The sequence below is a fragment of the Leuciscus leuciscus genome (assembly GCF_965113295.1).
Source record: "Leuciscus leuciscus genome assembly, chromosome: 19".
Taxonomy (NCBI): Eukaryota; Metazoa; Chordata; class Actinopteri; order Cypriniformes; family Leuciscidae; genus Leuciscus; species Leuciscus leuciscus.
In genome coordinates this window covers 37383023-37401905 of record NC_138743.1, presented here as the reverse complement: position 1 = coordinate 37401905, position 18883 = coordinate 37383023, and the positions used below count along the sequence as shown (strand labels likewise).

At 40.1% G+C, this 18883-nt stretch overlaps 1 protein-coding gene across 1 annotated transcript in view; it reads right to left on the bottom strand.

The window, feature by feature from the left end:
• The window catches only part of l3mbtl3 (L3MBTL histone methyl-lysine binding protein 3), a 71503-nt gene that overhangs the window by 42993 nt on the left and 9627 nt on the right, over positions 1-18883 (bottom strand). Inside the window, 6 exon segments of the mRNA XM_082147724.1 lie at positions 60-151; positions 1565-1700; positions 1781-1885; positions 9182-9276; positions 9366-9450; positions 10928-11057. Coding sequence (XP_082003850.1) covers positions 60-151; positions 1565-1700; positions 1781-1885; positions 9182-9276; positions 9366-9450; positions 10928-11057 — 643 coding nt within the window.

Genomic DNA, 18883 nt, shown 5'->3' with positions numbered 1-18883 from the left:
ATGAGACACACACACACACACACACACACACACACACACACACACACACACACACTCACCATGTTCTGGTTCTGGAAGAGGGCTTTGGGTGCCGTCTGTATTTTATTTAGTTTGATGAAGGAGGACCAGCTGAACTCTTCATCCTTCATCCCTACAGAGACACACACACACACACAGGCCATGTGAGGAACAACACACACACTGCTGCAACACACACATCACAACATCTACGACACACACATTCATTATTAAAGAGTTTCAAAAGCATAATGCTTGTTCAAGAATGCACTACATTTTTTGGTAACACTTTACAGTAAGGTTCATTAGTAAACATGAACTGCACGTATACAGCATTTATTAATCTTTGTTAATGTTAATTTCAACATTTACTAATACATTATTACAATCAAAGGTTGTATTTGTTAACATTAGTTAATGCACTGTGAACTAACATCAACAAACTATAAACAGCTGGATTTAACTAATGTTAACGAAGATTAATAAATACAGTAACAAATGTATTGTTCATTGTTAGTACATGTTAGTAAATACATTAACTAATGAACCTTATTGTAAAGTGTTGGTTATTGTCATTTTAGTAACTAATCTGAATTTTATTCGGTTTAGTGTCAACATGTTACAATGTTTAAATGTTACAATTTCTGGTAAGCTACGTTTTGTTATTATTGCTTGACACAAATTTCACAATTTCAATTAAATGTAATTATTGTGATTTGATTTAATATTGACTCATTTGGATAAATATTAGGTACACAAGATAGGCATTAATTTTTCTCAAGAAAAAAACCCCCTCACCTAATGCTGTAAACACACAGAGAGAGGCCTATCAGCTGGCAGTATTTAAGGTTAAAAAGAACTCAAATTAAATATAATGCGTTTTTTTTATTATAATAACAACTTTAGTAAAAGTAAAATAAAATACGTCAAGTAAAAATATAATAAATACGTAATATAGAACACATATTTAGCAAAATACTTTTTTTCTAGCCAACTAACGTGCTATAGTCTATATTATGGTCATTAAATGGCTTTTCTGAGGTAAATGTGACACAATTGTTCTCCAGATGTTTTATTGACCCCTTTCCGCGGATGAAAAACACTGATTGGTCGATATCATGTATGAGGAATATACATTTCAGTGAGTTGTACTGTATCTTTCAACAGTGTTGGTGTTTATTTACTATTAGCTAGTAGAGATGATCGGGTCACGTGCCGCTAGGGATCTGTCAATCACATTTACAAGCACCAAAACGGTATTTATTGTTTGAATTTCGTAATAAAATTGACAGAATCTGAGAGCTGATATTTGTTTTACATCATAAGTAAGTAACCTGCTCTGTCCAGTCTGTCGGTCTCCGTGTCCTCTTTGCTTCGCGATTTGTGTGTGAGAAAATGGATGTGTGGCATGAAAAGTTTTAATCGCGTGAGTCTCACGGTGAATGCGTGAGTGTTGGCAGCTCTGTGTGATCATGTGATTAACGCTGATTCAGGATTGGCCATTGAACACGTATCGGGTATTCTGTGAGTCTCTTGTGTCTCTTGCCTTTAGGTGGATGCAACTTGTGTCCGGTTTTCTCACACCATCCCGCAGGGTGGATGTCGGGAGAGTTGGAGTTTACCCAGAAGTCATAGCAGTCCGAATATTTCTCAAAATGCAGTCTGATTCGATGTCCCAACACCTGCAAAAATGCAAACATTCAGTGAAAAGTAGAACATCATATTCCTCTTTCTGCATCTGCTATTAGAGTAGTGCTGTTACCTCAGCGATGGTGAGGACGCAGTACATGGACGGGTGTTCGGGGTCGATGCCCTCCAGCCTCATGCCAACCCTGAAGCCGTTCTTACACTGCGGAAATGACTGATACTGCACACACACACACACACACACACACACACACACACAGAGAGAGAGAGAGTCCAGTCACACACTCCTTATACAGCTAGAGATGCACCAGCATACAAATGCTCACTAATACAGTGCATTCAGAAAATATCTACATTTCTTCACATGTTGTGATGTTGCAGCATGAGGCCGTGTGTGCTTTTAGTCACATGACAGGCGCTCTCCTGAAAACACCCAGCGTCAGGCGCTTGAGAGCGCTTCATAAGCCCCTTTCACACAGCAATCCCGGTCAATTACCGTAAAATTACCAGAACGACTTTTACCAGTGAATTCAAAAATGTCAAAATTGTCAATTTTATTTGTATAGCACAATTAATCACAACCTAGTTTGACCAATGTGCTGCACAATAAAACATAACAATAAGACAATACAATATAATTAATAAAAACACAATGCAAAATAACTTCCTCATTGATTATATGCAAAATCAAAAAAATTAGTTTTTAACTTAGATTTAAAAACAGACAGTGATGATGCAGATCGAACACAGAGATCACACAGTCTGAAAGTTGCGTGTGTGCCGTTCACACAAGTAACCGCGTTCTGGCTCTTTACCGGTAACAGCCCATCACACATCAGCTCCAAAACACCCAGAAACTCTGTGATGATGTCATTAACAGTAAGTTTATGGCAAGCCGTTTTAACATTTAATCCTTAAAACCTTCTAGTATCTATTTTCATGCTACTAGTACTTATTTTTTAGATACTAGTATCTATTCTTTAGGTATTCACTAGAATTTAATGAATAAGTATTAGTGTCTTTTTAATAGGTACTAGTATCTAATGAATAAGTACTAGTAAGAACTAGTATCTAATGACTTAGTACTAGTATTTATTGAATAAGTACTAGTATCTAAAAAATAAGTACTAGTATCTAATAAATACGTACTAGTCACAACTGGAATACACACTAGTCACAACTGAATAGTTGATATCTGAATGACTGATCCCCATAGAAGTCAATGGCTAAAAAAATTTATTTGTTACTAGTAACAAAAGGATAGTTACTAGTCACTATCGAAATAAGTACTAGTATCTAATGAATAAGTACTAGTACCAATTTAATAGGCACTAGAATTTAATTAATAAGTATTAGTGTCTTTTTAATAGGTACTAGTATCTAATAAATAAGAACTAGTATCTACTGAATAAGAACTAGTACCTAAAGAATAAGCACTAGTAGCTAATGAATAAGTTCTAATACTTAATGGAATAGATACTAGTATCTAAAAAATAAGTACTGGTAGCATGAAAATAGATACTAGTAGGTTTTAAGGATTAAATGTTAAAATGGCTTGCCATAGTAAGTTATGCCTTGCTCCTGAAGAAGGCTAGTTATTTTATCATACGTGACAGTATCGCAAACTGTTCCTCTGAGTTGTTGACAAATCTATCACTCCAATTTGAAGACATTTGTAAACAGTGCTGAGTAAACGCATCATCTGCGTCATCATTCAATGCATGGCCCAGACCTGTTGCTCTTTCAACGGCTTCTGATTGGCCCAAATCATGTCTTACATCAGCTGACCTCGTACGTGCAAAATACCGGTAATCTTCATTCCGCCTTCACACAGCGCATATAGCGGTAAATTACTGGTAATGTTACAACTTCCGATTCTATTGCCGAAGAACCAGTTTACCGGTATATCTGAAAAGGTCCTGGTCACACATGATCTGTTACTGGTAATTCACCAGTAAAGACTGTATGTGTGAAAGGGGTTATAGTTTGTTTCTGAATGTCAAATTGTGTCGATTCTCTCCGACTCTTGTGTTAAATAGCTTTGTTGTGTCATTGTGCTTGTTGTTGCCGTTGTACAAGCAGGATATGTGACGGTTGGTCATGTGGTATTTTACCCAAAGCCACTTGTTGAAGTCAAGCCTGCAAGGTTAACAAAAAAGTGTGTACCGCCTGCTAACACTGTGGTGCGCAGGGAAGGGGACCAGAAGCCGCTTTTTAATAGATGTCAATGGAGGAGAGGCTTCACTGCACTGAATAAACCACTTCTGTGTGAAAGCGGCTCATCATTTAACAAATCAACAGCCCATCAGCTAATCTTCAACATGCTAGCTCTTAAAACATTCGTTTTGGATTGATCTATTATTAGAGTTTACATTGAAAAAATGCTGTTTTAAAAGAGTTATCACGGACAATTGCGTGACGTGTGATTGACTGTCGCACAACTCGACTGAAATTCAATGACGTCAAGGCTGTAACGTGATTGGTTATCAAGGCTCACGTGATCAAAGTTTGCTACGGACACCCATATCTCCCAATAATAAGACCATCTCTGATTTGTCCCACTCCTCCTGCACTGTGATTGGACGGCTGGGTAACAAATGACAGAGATGAGTGCTACATTTTCCCCAAGTTTTTCCCAAGTTGAACATTTTCTACTCTGAGCATCAGGAATAAAACGCTCAACACTTACACTGCTGCCGTTTATAAATACGCAGCGCTCCCATTAAAAACCACTGAAAATTCTTTGGTGGACACACAGCCATATTGTTATGAACTGCTCCAAGACACGAAGGTTGAGGATCCAAATGCAGTTTACTAAAGTAAATCAAAATCGTAATCAGAATCCATGCAAAGGTCATACACAGGCAGGCAATCCAAACACACAGACAAATCCACAGGGTGAGGCAGGAACGGGAAAACCAGGAGACGGGCAGAGATCACGAACCAGGAACAACGACAACAAAGGAAACGCTCAGAAATGCAGTGGAATAACGTACAAGACTTCGCAGGGAATGATGAGGTGAACCAGGCTTATATGGGGTGAACTAAACACTATAATGAGACACAGGTGAATGTGATAATCAGGGATGATGAGTCCGGGCAGTGAATAATGGGAAATGTAGTTGTGAGTGAATAATGATAGTCTGATGTGGAGGGCTCTCAAGGTGGCTCTCAAGGGCACTCCAGCTGATGACCGTTACACACATGCTGAAATGATCAAATTAATCTACACTTCATAACCTAAATGACAAAACAAAAACAAGATTTGTGATAACTTTGCACATTTATTAAAACGAAGAAACTGAACCCCAACTTTTTTTATGTTATGGCCAACAACCAATACGACGAACTGATCTACTGAGCCGAAGACAGCACACGTCACTCCTCTCCTCACAGTTGCCGCTCGCATCAAATTCAAGTCACTGACGTTTGCCTTCAGAACAACCAGTGGCTCTGCTCCCTTTTACCTAAACTCATTACATCAGACTTATGTACCATCCAGAAACCTGCGCTCTGCAAGCGAACGTCGTCTTGTGGTGCATCATCTCAAAGAAGCACTAAATCTCTTTCTCGGACCTTCACCTGGACTGTTCCTGCTGGAGGAATGATCTAACTCAACCAGGGGTGCATTTCCCAAAAGCATCGTTGGCCAACAATGTTCGCAAGTTCCGTCGTTATCAGCAGTTCAACGAGTCTGTGTTTCCCGAAACCATCGTTCTAACGAACATTCGCAAACAGCATCGCAGAGTTGTGTGTCTGGAACGACAGGGGCCGGTTTCACAAAGAAAGACTTTGACTATGGCTTAGATATAGTAGCAAGAGACATCTAAATCAGACCTTAAGACTCTGACTATCTTAAGTAGGACTACACTGCAATGCATTCTGGGTAAAATAAGACACTTTTCAAAACAAAAAACATGGCGGATCGAGTAAGCGCATTCAGCCGCTCAGTGCAGTTTACCCCAGCGGATAATATGTGTGTGTTGGAGGAGTATAACAGTTACAAGAACATTTTACTTGGGAAATTTAGCGGAGAATGTAGTAACAAGAAGAAATGTTTAAATTATGAGCCATTTTCCCTTTTCTTTTGGCTGTTTGTAATGTAACTGATTGTTACTGCTGGTTGCCAAGGTAACAGAGTCTTAGACCTAAGTTAGCCTGGGGGTAAGGGGTCTGGGGGTAAGTTAGCCTGGGGGTAAGGTGTCTGGGGGTAAGTTAGCCTGGGGGTAAGGGGTCTGGGGGTAAGTTAGCCTGGGTAAGGGGTCTGGGGGTAAGTTAGCCTGGGGGTAAGGGGTCTGGGGGTAAGGGGTCTGGGGGTAAGGGGTCTGGGGGTAAGTTAGCCTGGGGGTAAGGGGTCTGGGGGTAAGTTAGCCTGGGGGTAAGGTGTCTGGGGGTAAGTTAGCCTGGGGGTAAGGGGTCTGGGGGTAAGTTAGCCTGGGTAAGGGGTCTGGGGGTAAGTTAGCCTGGGGGTAAGGGGTCTGGGGGTAAGTTAGCCTGGGGGTAAGGGGTCTGGGGGTAAGTTAGCCTGGGGGTAAGGGGTCTAATGTTTTTGGTCTAAAATTTATTTTAGTCTTTATTTTTGTGAAACAGTCTAACTTGCATTAGACTAGTCTATGAGCAAATTTTAGACTTGTCTAACACTATAGACCGGTCTAAAATAGCTTTGTGAAACCGGCCCCTGATCTCGACCTGTGGTTAGAAGCAGAGTTTCTAGTTTGCATGACATGTGGACTTAATAAATCCTAATCTTGAGCAAAATAAGCAAGCTGACATTCAGTACAACCTGTTTTATTTAGAATACATACAAATGTCATTTACGTCTTTTAGTTTGTCAAGAGATTTAAAGCACCGTTTCTGAAGAGTGCGCATGTGCGAACGAGCTCTAGTGTGTAAGAACGAGTCTATGACTGAATCTGGAAATAAAGCAAAATAACTGAGAAAAAAGAGAAATAGTCCTCAGATGTCATGCCTGTAATTTATAGCGAAACATCTAGCGTTAACTCGATCTCAAACAGTTTCATTAAAAGAAGTTATTACTCCACCACGTGCGTGCCGTCATAAACCAACGTGGTTGAACGACCACTTTGCGACAATACAGTTTCGGGAAACAGTCGTGATTAGCTAGTTGATTTCTTCAACGATGAATCGTACTATAGTAGTTAAGCAGCGAGTTACGGCGTTGTTCGGGAAACACACCCCAGAGTGGCTGAGTCCGGAGTCACGTTCAAGAAACGGCTGAAGACGCTTCTCTTTCGACAGCACTTGATCCAGTAATACTAACACTTTCTCTTCTATTCTATATCTATTATCTTTATTAAAAAAAAAAAATAAAAAAAAATACATGTACTGTGTTAGATTAAACTGGGAAGGGTCATAGCACTTGCATATTGTTGTCCTACTGTTAGTTTAACTGCTTCTATTTTTCTCATTTGTCAGTCGATTTGGATAAAAGCATCTGCTAAATGAATAAATGAATAGATGATATACTGTATGAGCCAGATAGATGAACCGTCCAGCGTGTGTAAACCTGTTTTCACAGAAACCTAAAGCTCTCCCTGCAGTTCTCCGCCAGTGTAAAGCTTGAGGGTTTGACTGTTGGAATCAAGACAGCATTGTCATTTTATTACTGTAGTTCCAAGTTAAATTAAATATACTTATGAAATATTATTTGGCTTCCTAAAACCCCAGTGTGAATGTGATGTGGACTGTCTGTGACACACTATCACAACTAAAATGAGGTTTAAGTCCACTTTAAAGTCCATGTAGAAAATAAGATTGACAAACAGTGCATATTTACAGTATTGCCATCATATTAGTTTGCAGCTGTAACATGAAAATACAATCCATATAATCAACAATCCTTTACGGGTGCTTCGCTAGATGCCCAGCTAACGGGACGTCCTCAGAACTTTAGCGAACGTTCTGACGAGATTCACTTAAATTATGAACAAACGTTCTTCCAGTAACATTACTAGAATGTTCGATCAAAGTAAACTGCTCTTTTATGATGTTTTCAAAATGTTAGCACAAAAACATTATACATCAATCATGGAATGTTTTTTCCAAACAATATTTAGATGGATGTTCGTTCTAACATTAACATGAACATAACTTGTTTCAGAGAAACATTCAAAAACAACATTTCCAAATGATAAAAATGTTCCCTTAGAACATTCACACCATAAATCACACCTAACGCGTTTTTCAGGTTCGAAAACGCGAGGCACACAGCTGCACTTACCATCACACAGAACGAGCAGTGCGCTGCGTTTTTTATGTTGCTAGGCAACCACTGAAACAGCTGTCCTGTCAGTCAAGTAAACGTCAAATCTGCCTTTTATTAACTTTATTTACTTTCTGTTAACATTGTGGTAGTGACGGTTCGTGAAGTCGTTAAGCTCCTGGTAACCTGCGAGAGCACCACAAGTTTATCCTCCATCATCGCACTCTCCGGGCGTTCAAGCAACTGTAGCTTTTCATCACTACAACGGAAGGCCCGCCTCTCCATTCATTCGATTGGACAGTGGAAAAAAACGCGATGACGTCGGGCGCTTTTTCCGCTCGGAGTTGCTTTTTTTTCAACTTCAAAAACGCGAGGTGCAGCAGGCGGTAAAACGCGAGGCGCAGCAGGCGGTAAAACGCGAGGCGCAGCAGGCGCATAAACAGCGCGCAGAACGCTCGCTGCCATAGGAAACCAATTGAAAATAGGCACCTCTCACTGCCAAAAACGCGTCAGGTGTGATCGGCCCCTTAAAGGGGAGGTATAATGCCCCTTTTCACAAGATGTAAAATAAGTCTCTGATGTCCCCAGAGTGTGTATGTGAAGTTTAAGCTCAAAATACCCCACAGATATTTTTATATAGCATGTTAAAGCCACTTTTTGAGGGTGAGCAAAAACGTGTCGTTTTGTGTGTGTCCCTTTAAATGCAAATGAGCTGCTGCTCCCGGCACAGGGGGCGGAGCTTCAACAGCTTGTGTGTTAGCAAATCCTATCACCTATTCTCAACATGGACTCACCCCCTTTGTTGCGTGTTCCGAGGGCGGGGTTTATGTAAATTCTAGTGTTGGTGATGTCACTAACCCTGGAGGAAGCTCGTGTAGTCTCTACCAGCCGTTTGTTGTAGTCCTTAAAAAGTAATTTCCTAAAAAAAAAACTCTCCCTTTGCTTTGAACTTTGAGCGTCGTAACTTTGCAGATGTTGTTTATGCTCAAACAGCAACATTACACACTAACTACAGTTAGAAAAGTGAAATCATAATCAACCACCCCTTTAACTTTTGCAAAACCAAGAAAAAAAAGCTTTCAAAACATGTAAAAAACTGTACGTTTTGAATGTTCAGAGAACAATAACATCTTCATAACTTAACAGGAATGTTAGCAAAACATTCTTAGAACATGTTTGCAAGCTGGGTGTAAGTTAACTTTTTAAAATATAAGTGTGTATAAAAGCGGAATAATTTCCTTTCACAGCAGCGACACTGGCCCGTATCATGTGTGTGTGTGTGTGTCATCTCACCTCTTTGAAGAGTTTACTGGGGGCAGCGATGGCTCTCTCCTGCTCCAGGTACGAGGCCCAGCACCACGCCTTCTTCTTGCCTCCATACGGGACCGCTGCATCATGGGAAACAACCACAGGTGTCATCATGGCGATCATGTGACTGTCGCCTGGAGGAGTGAGTGTGTGTGTGTGTGTGTCTCACTGTATCTGAGCAGAGCTGCGTCTCCTCTGCGTTTCCGTCGGCCTCGCGTAGCCCCGCGTGCCGGTCTCCGGCTCTCTTTCTCTTCCTGTTACACACATCAAAACAGGAATCTAGGGTCAGATCTGCTTCCTCATCAGCACTGGCTAACAGAAGAAACATGTGAAAGTGAAAGTGGCGTGTAGCCAAGTATGGTGTCCCATTCTCTGAATTATTGATTATTATCTGATAATTATCCTTGTTTGCGTCCCTGTTTATTCTTGATGTGTTCTTCACGATGTCCTGTTCTGCTTTTCCCTAAAGTGGATCTAGTTTTCTCCCCTACAAGTTTTTTATTTATTAATAAACACCTATTATCCCCTGCGTTTGAGTTACATTCAATCCTGACGGGTAGAACCTTAATTCAAGATCACTGAAAATAAGTCCTAATATCGCATGCATTATCTTTAGCTTCACCAGCAAATATGTATCTTGTTTTAAGGTTGTTAATTGTTGGGGTTTTTTGGGGAAAAATTTATACGGGTTATTCTGAAGAAAATTATTTAGTTTAATTATTTTTGTGAAACCAGAAAAAAATAATTTATATTTCATTATTAATTATGAAATCGGCCTAATACTGATTGCACACAGTATTGTGTATAGGTACCACAAATGGTGTTTTAAAAGGTTTACATGTGTAACATTATGATAACTTGTTTATAGAACTTTATAGAACTTTTTCTATACACTACATTCAAAGTTTTTTGAGGCTGCAAGTGGAAAATAATGAAGTTTTATTTTAGGGACTGTTAAAGGCACAATATGTAGTTTTTCACCACTAGAGGTTGTAGTTTTTCATATTAATAAAAGCTGGATGGCTTGTGTTGCTAAATGGCATGCAATTCATTTTAAAACATATTGTATGGTGGAGAAAATGCAGCATTACTGTTACTAAAAATAAAGCTGCATCTGATAATGTTTTGTTAGCCACTTGACAAGACAGGGCTTTTCTCTGAGGCACGGTAAAGGCACGGTAAAAACATGGTACTCGCGGAAAATCAAGAAAACAAGCGATTCAAACTATAAGACTAACAGTGTTGAGATATATAACAACGATTAATGATAAATGTATCCATACAGTTGTTCCCTTGGCTAATAAAACATGTAATATATTAAAGCGTCTTTAGTGTTTCCGTGGTTTCTGCTAAATATAACCAGAAATCGAGGATAACTCGGGTGTGACGTCATTGATAGGCGACGCACGGACACTTATTTCTCTGGATTTCAACATTCTTGGAAACATCTGGGATAATGCAAGTACACAAGTCAACAAAATACAGTACTGTGCAAAAGTACCTAAATCCAGAAGAACTGCGGGAACGTCCATTAACATGCCTAAGACTTCTGCACAGTACTGTATATGACACTGCTCTAGTGGTTTTTGCATATTTTGATCCAAAAATCATACATGTTGTGCCTTAAAAATGTCAACCCAGTGACCTCTCTCTGTCCGACCCACACGTCTCTGCTCTATAAAGGATATGAAAGTGGAAGATGAAAAGAAGAGTGACAGTAGGTAAACTGACATAGTCGTCGTCGTCCTCCTCGGGGACCTCGATGGAGCTGTCCACGTCTTCAGTGCTCCTCTCCGTCAGACGGGATCTCTTCCTCACCACCACCTCTCCATTCGTCCTGGAGCCGTCTCTCTTCAGCGCTCTGTGACGCACCACAACACAAATGAACCATCACTGAACTCTATTTTCTTCTAGAAACAAACTTTGTCGCATTATTCTCCTGTTATCTCTGTAAAGCTGCTTTGAAACACTCTGTACTGTAAACAGCGCTATATAAATAAAGCTGACTAGACTTGACTAGACTGATCTACTTTAGTTTGAATGACAAAATACTATTTGAACAGAGACATGTCCTGTAGATAATATATCAAGTATAAGAAAATAATGTTCATGTCAATAATTACCCATCTCATAACCATCATCTTGTTTGTGTTTATATGTGTGTGTGTGTGTGTGTGTGTGTGTGTGTGTGTGTGTGTGTGTGTGTGTGTGTGTGTGTGTGTGTGTGTGTGTGTGTGTGTGTGTGTGAGAGAGAGAGAAAGTGCTGTGGTATAGTGTTCATCTTCATTACACATGTGGCGTTATGTCACACAGATTCACTCATTCAATAACTCTGTATTCATTCTCAGGTTAAGCATGTGAGAGATCGGAAAACCCCAACACAACATCCTGTGGCCTCTTTCTTAAAACAGTATTTACGTTTAGGATTTCTGCCAACGGTTGCACCAGCCCTACCACAAGTGTGATGAATATCTATGTTTAGTAACATATATTTTTGTCAAGACATTTTATTTTTCATGCTAATATTTTTCATTTAACATTTTCTTTGTAATGTCACTCTTTCACGGTTATAAATGTATAAACAATTTTGCTAGAAAATGATACAGCAGTTTTTGTGCAACATTACTGATTTGTGTATCATATTCAATCCATTTTTAAAAGATTCTCAGAGACTGAGTCATTCGTAGCTCTATATCAATGTGCAATACATCAACGCATCAGAAACAAATGTTGAGCAATGCTGTAAAATCCCAGTAAAGCACACTAGATTGTGGTAGTCCTGTGCCGTAGAAGCTGGCAATTAATTTTAATTTGTGCATTGCCTGATTTGCATGAATTTTGCTGAATTTCTGCAGTAAATTTAGCACTAAAACTGAACATCATCACTGAGCAAAATTTCTTGAATTCTTCCATAAGTCCTCACTAAGAATAATCTTAATAACAATTAACCCAATTTTCATGGGATGCAACAGTGTGCGTTACATATGTTTGGTGTAATTCATACCCTAAAAACAACAACAATGAAGCTTCAATTTCAGAGTTGCTAAATTTCCCTGACATTTCTAGACATTTCATGACTGTGGGAACCTTGTGTGTCCAAACAATGCACTGCACTCAAGCTGACCTTCCTTCTTCATGAATAAATGCTCCGGAAACCATATTGCCTGTAATTTCCTTCTTGACTTGTTTGATCAGAGAGACAAACGTCAGGTTGATTTTACACAAAAGTAAGACTAAAACACTAAATAACTCTGTTATTTCCAACCCAACTAAATGCCACTTAGTGTAATAAGGTCATGTGACTATAATTCAGCATGCTACTGTTTGAAATTGTTTCACATGCGTTTTTATTAGAGATGCACCAAACATTTTGTCCGATACGATAACCAATAATTCTTTATATTTGAAAGCCGGTAACGGATATATTGGCCGATAAATCTAAATATGATTTATTTATTTATTTTGAGAGCCTAATTACAAAAACAAAATTCTCACCATTAAAGCCATGTCCCAAGCACACGATTATAATGATGTTCTCATAATAGTTTTACATGTAGCCGATATGACAGATTTGCGCTGCACATGTTGCACTGAACTGTATTTTTCTTTATGAAGAGATTTCAATCATATTTCAAGCGATTCAAAACCATCATGATGAACAGTGAACATCTGAAGAGTCTCAGCTGAAGGAAATAATACATTATTTATCGGCTTTAATATATCGGCCAAATTTCTTATCAGGTCGATGACGATATCATTAAAAATGAACATATATCGGCCGATACCGATATGGTGGATGATATATCGTGGATATATACTCGATTCAAACCCCCACATGATCTTATTCCTCAATGACAGCGATTCGGCTCTATGTCTATTAAAGCTTAGACAAGTGCGATCACAGCGAACATTCAGATCTGATCCAGAGAGAGCAGTCGTCATGTGTAGATATGAAACCGCTTCACTAACAGTCTTTTCAACATCACAGTCTCATTATTTCTGTCAGATTATCACAGAAGTACTGGATAAAAGTTTATAGTTCAGATATAAACACTGATGTCTACAGTAGTGATCAGATTAGAAGAAATCACCTTTAGAAAGTAACTTGATCCTTCAAATAAAGATTGTATCAGTAACATCAAGACAAGAGACTGTTAAAAATGTGTCTGTCATTGAATCATTCATTCAAGAGATTCGTTCAAAAACACTGAATCATCCAGTAATGAAAAAAGTTGAGTCTTTATAAGTGAGTCATTGAATCATTCATTCAACTCGATAAAAAAATTCAATAGACAGCAGCAATTAACATTTTGCCAGAATCTTAAGTATACTGCATGTTATTTTGCTTCGTTGTCTATTGAGAATCATGGGAGAATTGTTTGAAACCATTGTGACGGGTCAATGCAAGCGTGTTTCACAGTACAAACACACATGTAACCACACAACAACTGCTGTCCGGTTCTTTTTTCTCTACGTCATTTTACTCTACTGATCCAGTAAACACGCCGAATTCCACTTGTTATTTAGAACTAGAAAGCAGTATTTGAACATGACCGCAGTCCTCATAATCATTCTGTCACGAACCGCTCCGAGACACGAGGGTTAAGATCCAAACGCAGCTTTATTAAGGGGCAATCCAGACACGTAATTAGAGGTCGACCGATTGTGGATTTTACCGATAACGATAGCTAGGTTGGGCCATACTTGCTGATAACCGATTAATCAACCGATAGTTTTTAAAATTGATACGGGATAAAAACAAACATAACACTCCAAGTAAAACAGTGCTGAACTTTATTATAAAAATAATAAAACTGTATTGAACCATGAAAACATGCTAAATGAAATAAACATATAATATGAATAAATATTGAAGTCAATAAAAGACATTCATTCAAACTGAAACAAAAGTAATACTCTAAATAACAAATAAAACCAGTTACATTCAAAATGTAACTATTAAACTGTTATTTTTCAAGCCAACTTAATGAATAAAAAAGTAACACAATTTGATCGGTATAATATTTGAGCAATACAATTGCACCTTGATCATTCATGTTAGTTTGATAGTGCATTAACTATGGTTAACAAATAAAAACCTTAATTTAAAAATGTATTAGTAGCCTACATGTTAATTAACAAATAATGAACAATCCTTATACAGAAGTTATTAACCTTAGTTAATGTTACAAATGGAATTTTATTGTAAGTGTTATCATTTCATATAAATCCAAACAGTCATGCTTAAATATCTACAATGCCAGAGCATTGAAATGACATAAATATTAAATGTATAGTCTCTCACACTTTTGCTTCTATTTTATAAACACTTGATGATTATCTAATCAAAATAACAAAACATGTATTAAAGTGATGACGAAAAAATTACCGAAATCTAATGATTTTCTGATTTGTTTATAATTATGTTTCTGTCGGCTGTATGAACATATCAGTTTGCTATCTTACGTCTCTAGCTTTAAATATGCAACTTCTCTGCATATTAAATGCATAAAAGTGACCAGCTGGATATAAACTAATGCAAATAGAGGTAACAATTGTGACATTAAACATTCGGGTCGAACTTACGTTTATTTTTGTCAGTGTTTTAACCGCTTGAGGTACTACTACTAATGTTAGCGTCCTCTCAGCCTCGAAGGCAAACAAACATACTGGTGTGCTGTTCTTTCTCTACTAATGCAGCATTTAGTCAACAAATTAATCACTTTATAATGATATGACAAAATGTACTGTATACATAGGCTACCTTTTAGCTGTCGGTGCTTTAAACGCGCATCTGATGTCAGCGCTCTCCACGCAGCATGTGCTCTCAGTGCAGCACGCAGAATCACGTGTCGAAATAAACAACACGAGGCATCAGCGATAGTTTTTATTACACCTCTAGAGGCCGCTCTTGTACTGCATGATGCCAGCAGACCCTTCTCAGCTCTCTCTTACTGTGTAATGAATGACAGCGCGCGCTTCTCAGCCGCTCCAGCAACGGACGCAACCAGGAAAAACTATCGGTATGTATTTTTGCCGATAACGATAGTTCCACCAATCAACTATCGGTGCCGATTAATCGGCAAAACCGATGAATCGGTCGACCTCTACACGTAATCCAAATAAACAGGCAATGGGTCAAAACACAGGTAGACAGTCCAAACAAACAAGACAAAACAAAAACAAGACAGGCAGGGGTCAGAGGCAAGAGAGTAATCCAAGGAACAGGCAAGAAATCCGAAAACCAATAAACAAGAAAACGCTCAGAGTTGCAGTGTGACACTAAACAAAACTTCGCCATGATTGAATGAATGAACAAAGAATAAATAGGCTGAAACTAACAAGGTGATGAGATACAGGTGAATGAGATACAGGTGAATACAATCAGTGATGAGTCCGGGCAGTGAGTTATGGGAAATGTAGTCTGAGTGAACAAGATAGTCTGGTGTGGAGTGCCCTCTGGCGGCTCTCATGGGCACTCCAGCTTGTGACCGTTACACATTCAAGCGATTTTAAACCCTTCATGCACAAGAAGACTCGAAAGAAACTCAATTTGATAAACACACAAAGCTTGCGGACAGAGAGCTGTGTCAGCGCGCCAGTACTGAGCTGAGCTGACTCTTTCGTGTCTTAAACGGATGAATACACTCAAAATTAAGTCAAAACACCCATGTCTTAACTGAGTTAAAATAAAAAGTCTTGATGAAGGTAAACAGCCTTATCGTGAATAAAACACAGCTATTGACTAATCAGAATCAAGGACTGGAACTAACCGTTTGGAAATATAAAATAAAAAAAATCTTAAATATATACATTCATATGTGTGTATTTATATATACAAAATAATTATACACAGTACACAGACATATATTTATGTAAACACAACCCTTTTATTTGGGATGCGATTAATCGCGATTAATCGTTGCCCAGCACTAATTTGAATTTATTCTGATTTACTCTGAAATTATTAACTTTAGTAGATTACGTTGTATCCATTGTTACAGTAAATCTGCGTCTTTTATTTGACGCGTTTTATTGTGAATAAAACACAGCTATTGGCCAATCAGAATCAAGGACTGGAACTAACCGTTTTATAAATGGGAGTATTGTGACATATTATGAAAAAGCAGACGCTCAGCCCTTCTCCAGTCTCTTTTTCAAAATGTGTGTCTGATCTGACTTAGCAAAGCAACAGTGCAGCACACTCTCCTCAACAACACGCATGATGTGAGGAATCATTCATGTCCGGAGCACAACTTTAATACTCAGTGCTGGAGGTTTCAGTACATCACTAACTCTAAAGGCCCGTTCACAACTAGAACCGTAACTGTATTAGCGTCCACACCAACACAATATTGTTCTGTTCCCTTTCGAGGGAACTCGCACTGCATCGATGACGACACTTTGGGGGGAACACTCGTAACGTAACGCATCTGAAGCATGAATGAAACTAATCCAATGCTGATTGGTGCTGCGTCATGACGTACTTTGTGACGGCATACACGGAAGCTACAAAGGGATGCCGGCACACAACAGAGTTATCTTTTTGCTCTTCAGCAAGCGCTCTGTGTCAACTGTCTGTCCTATTTGGTGTAGTTTGTCCTGTAGGAACTTGAATTGTTACTATAAGCACAGATGAAAGCATGTATCTTCCTGCCCACGTTAAACTTCGGGAGGTGACACACGCGATCAGTGAGTGATACTGTTTGGATGCTACGCATGCACAGTCGGCTCTTGAGGGTACTGGCTGTGTTCATTGAGAAATATCTCGACACATACAGCAAAAAAAAAAGGGAAAAAAAGACATGCGCTTTCGGGGTATTCATGGCCAGTTCTCGAGGGGGCTGCCTGAACGCATTAAGAGCCGAGCTCCTAGTTTAAGCAGCAGCGAATGCAGCCGAGAAAGCCTGGGGGTCAAAGCAACACTCTTACTTGACTCTTTCCAAAGAGAAAACAGGTCTGAGAACTGTTATTTTTGAAGGCGGCTTCGGGTAAGAGGTCCTGACGCTATGCGCAGACCTCTGAAGGTGCCCCTCGGGAGCGTCAAGTTCTCGCTGCTCCATGGAGCCCTCCCTGCCGGTCCTCTGCTTCGGGGTATTGTAAACGAGATGGAAATAGCAGGGCGGTCCCCCCCAGGGGAGGAGAGCAAGAATCGCACCTCCGCGGAGCCCTCAGGAAATCAATGTTTGTATCGAGCGTCAAGTGCGCTTCGGGACACATCGGTTTTCAGCGAACACATGCTACAGTGTCCGCCCCCAAAGGCTTGTGGCCAGGCAGTGCTCGTGTCCGCACATCGGGAAATGTTTTTGATTATTCCCTGCCGGTCCTCCGCTTCAGTAGCCTGGAAATCCAGACCTAAATCTGAAAGATTAATGATCTGGCATCGACTAATGAAAATCGGCCAGCTCAAGGGGCGGCACCAAGCATGCATTTGAAAATCTCACTGCACGCAATTGGATAACACTACGACCAATCACAACAAGCCCCATACCAGCGGAGCTAACTGGTAGATTAGACTCTTGCCGTATCCGGTCGGAAAAACAGCAAAAACTTCCTTCTTGCGAAGGAACGATTCGAGCGCCGTCTTCTGTTCCTCTTTTAGATAAAAAGCCAAGTCTAACTCGTTCATTGTAGCAGCCAAAGCCGTTTCAAACAACTGGTGTTCATCCATAGCCATCTTGCAATGTTTACTAATGACTTCGACGTCACAGTGCTGTCGTCATCTGTTTAGCTCGCCTCTGGCCCGCCTATATCAGATACTCCGATGTGATTGGTGCAGCTCGGATAAAAGGGCATATTTAATGAGCATCATTACTCGACGCCTGAGTAAACTCGCTGAGCAAATTCAACTTGTGCTCTCACGAGAACTCTGGATTTCCAGGGTACCGCTTCAGGGTGTTGAGAACGAAACCAAAAGAGCCTCCACTCTGGGGAGCCCTCAGGAAATCGATGTCTGTATCCCGCCATCAAGTGCGCTTCGGGACACATCGGTTTCCAGCGATCACACGCTGCTCTGTCTGCCCCACAGTCTTGCGGCCAGGCAGCGCTCGCGTCCGCACATCGAGAATCGTTTTCGACCGAACCCTGCCGGAGAGCCGCTTCAGGGGATCGAGAATGAATCTCGAATTATACTCGAAATCCCTGGTTCAGCGGGGTGGTTTGGACAGCAGGCGACCCACAGCAGGGTCGGGTATTGAAACAAGAAGTAAAACTCCCTGTTGGCAAAGGCGGCTATAGAAAGTTTTTTCCTTCGCCGAACAGGGAGTCCGGGTTTTACAGCCGCTACTTCATAGTTCCCAAGAGGGATGGGGGGTTGCGTCCAATTCTAGGCACTAGAATCGGTCTCTGAGGAGATTGAGGTTCAAGATGCTCACTATTCCCATCATCGTGAGCCAAATCAAATCCGAGGATTGGTTTGTCACGATAGATCTGAAGGACACATACTTCCACAAATCCATCCTTCCATCTCACAGGAAGTTCCAGAGGTTCGCTTTCGGGGGTGAAGTGTTCCAATATTGGGTTCTTCCATTCGGCCTAGCTCGGACCCTCGCACATTTACCAAATGCATAGATGCAGCTCTAGCGCCACTGAGGCTTCAGGGTATCAGGGTGCTGAACTATATCAACGACTGGCTTATTATGGCCCAGTCACAAGAGATGGCAGTTCGGCATCAAGATGTCGTCCTTG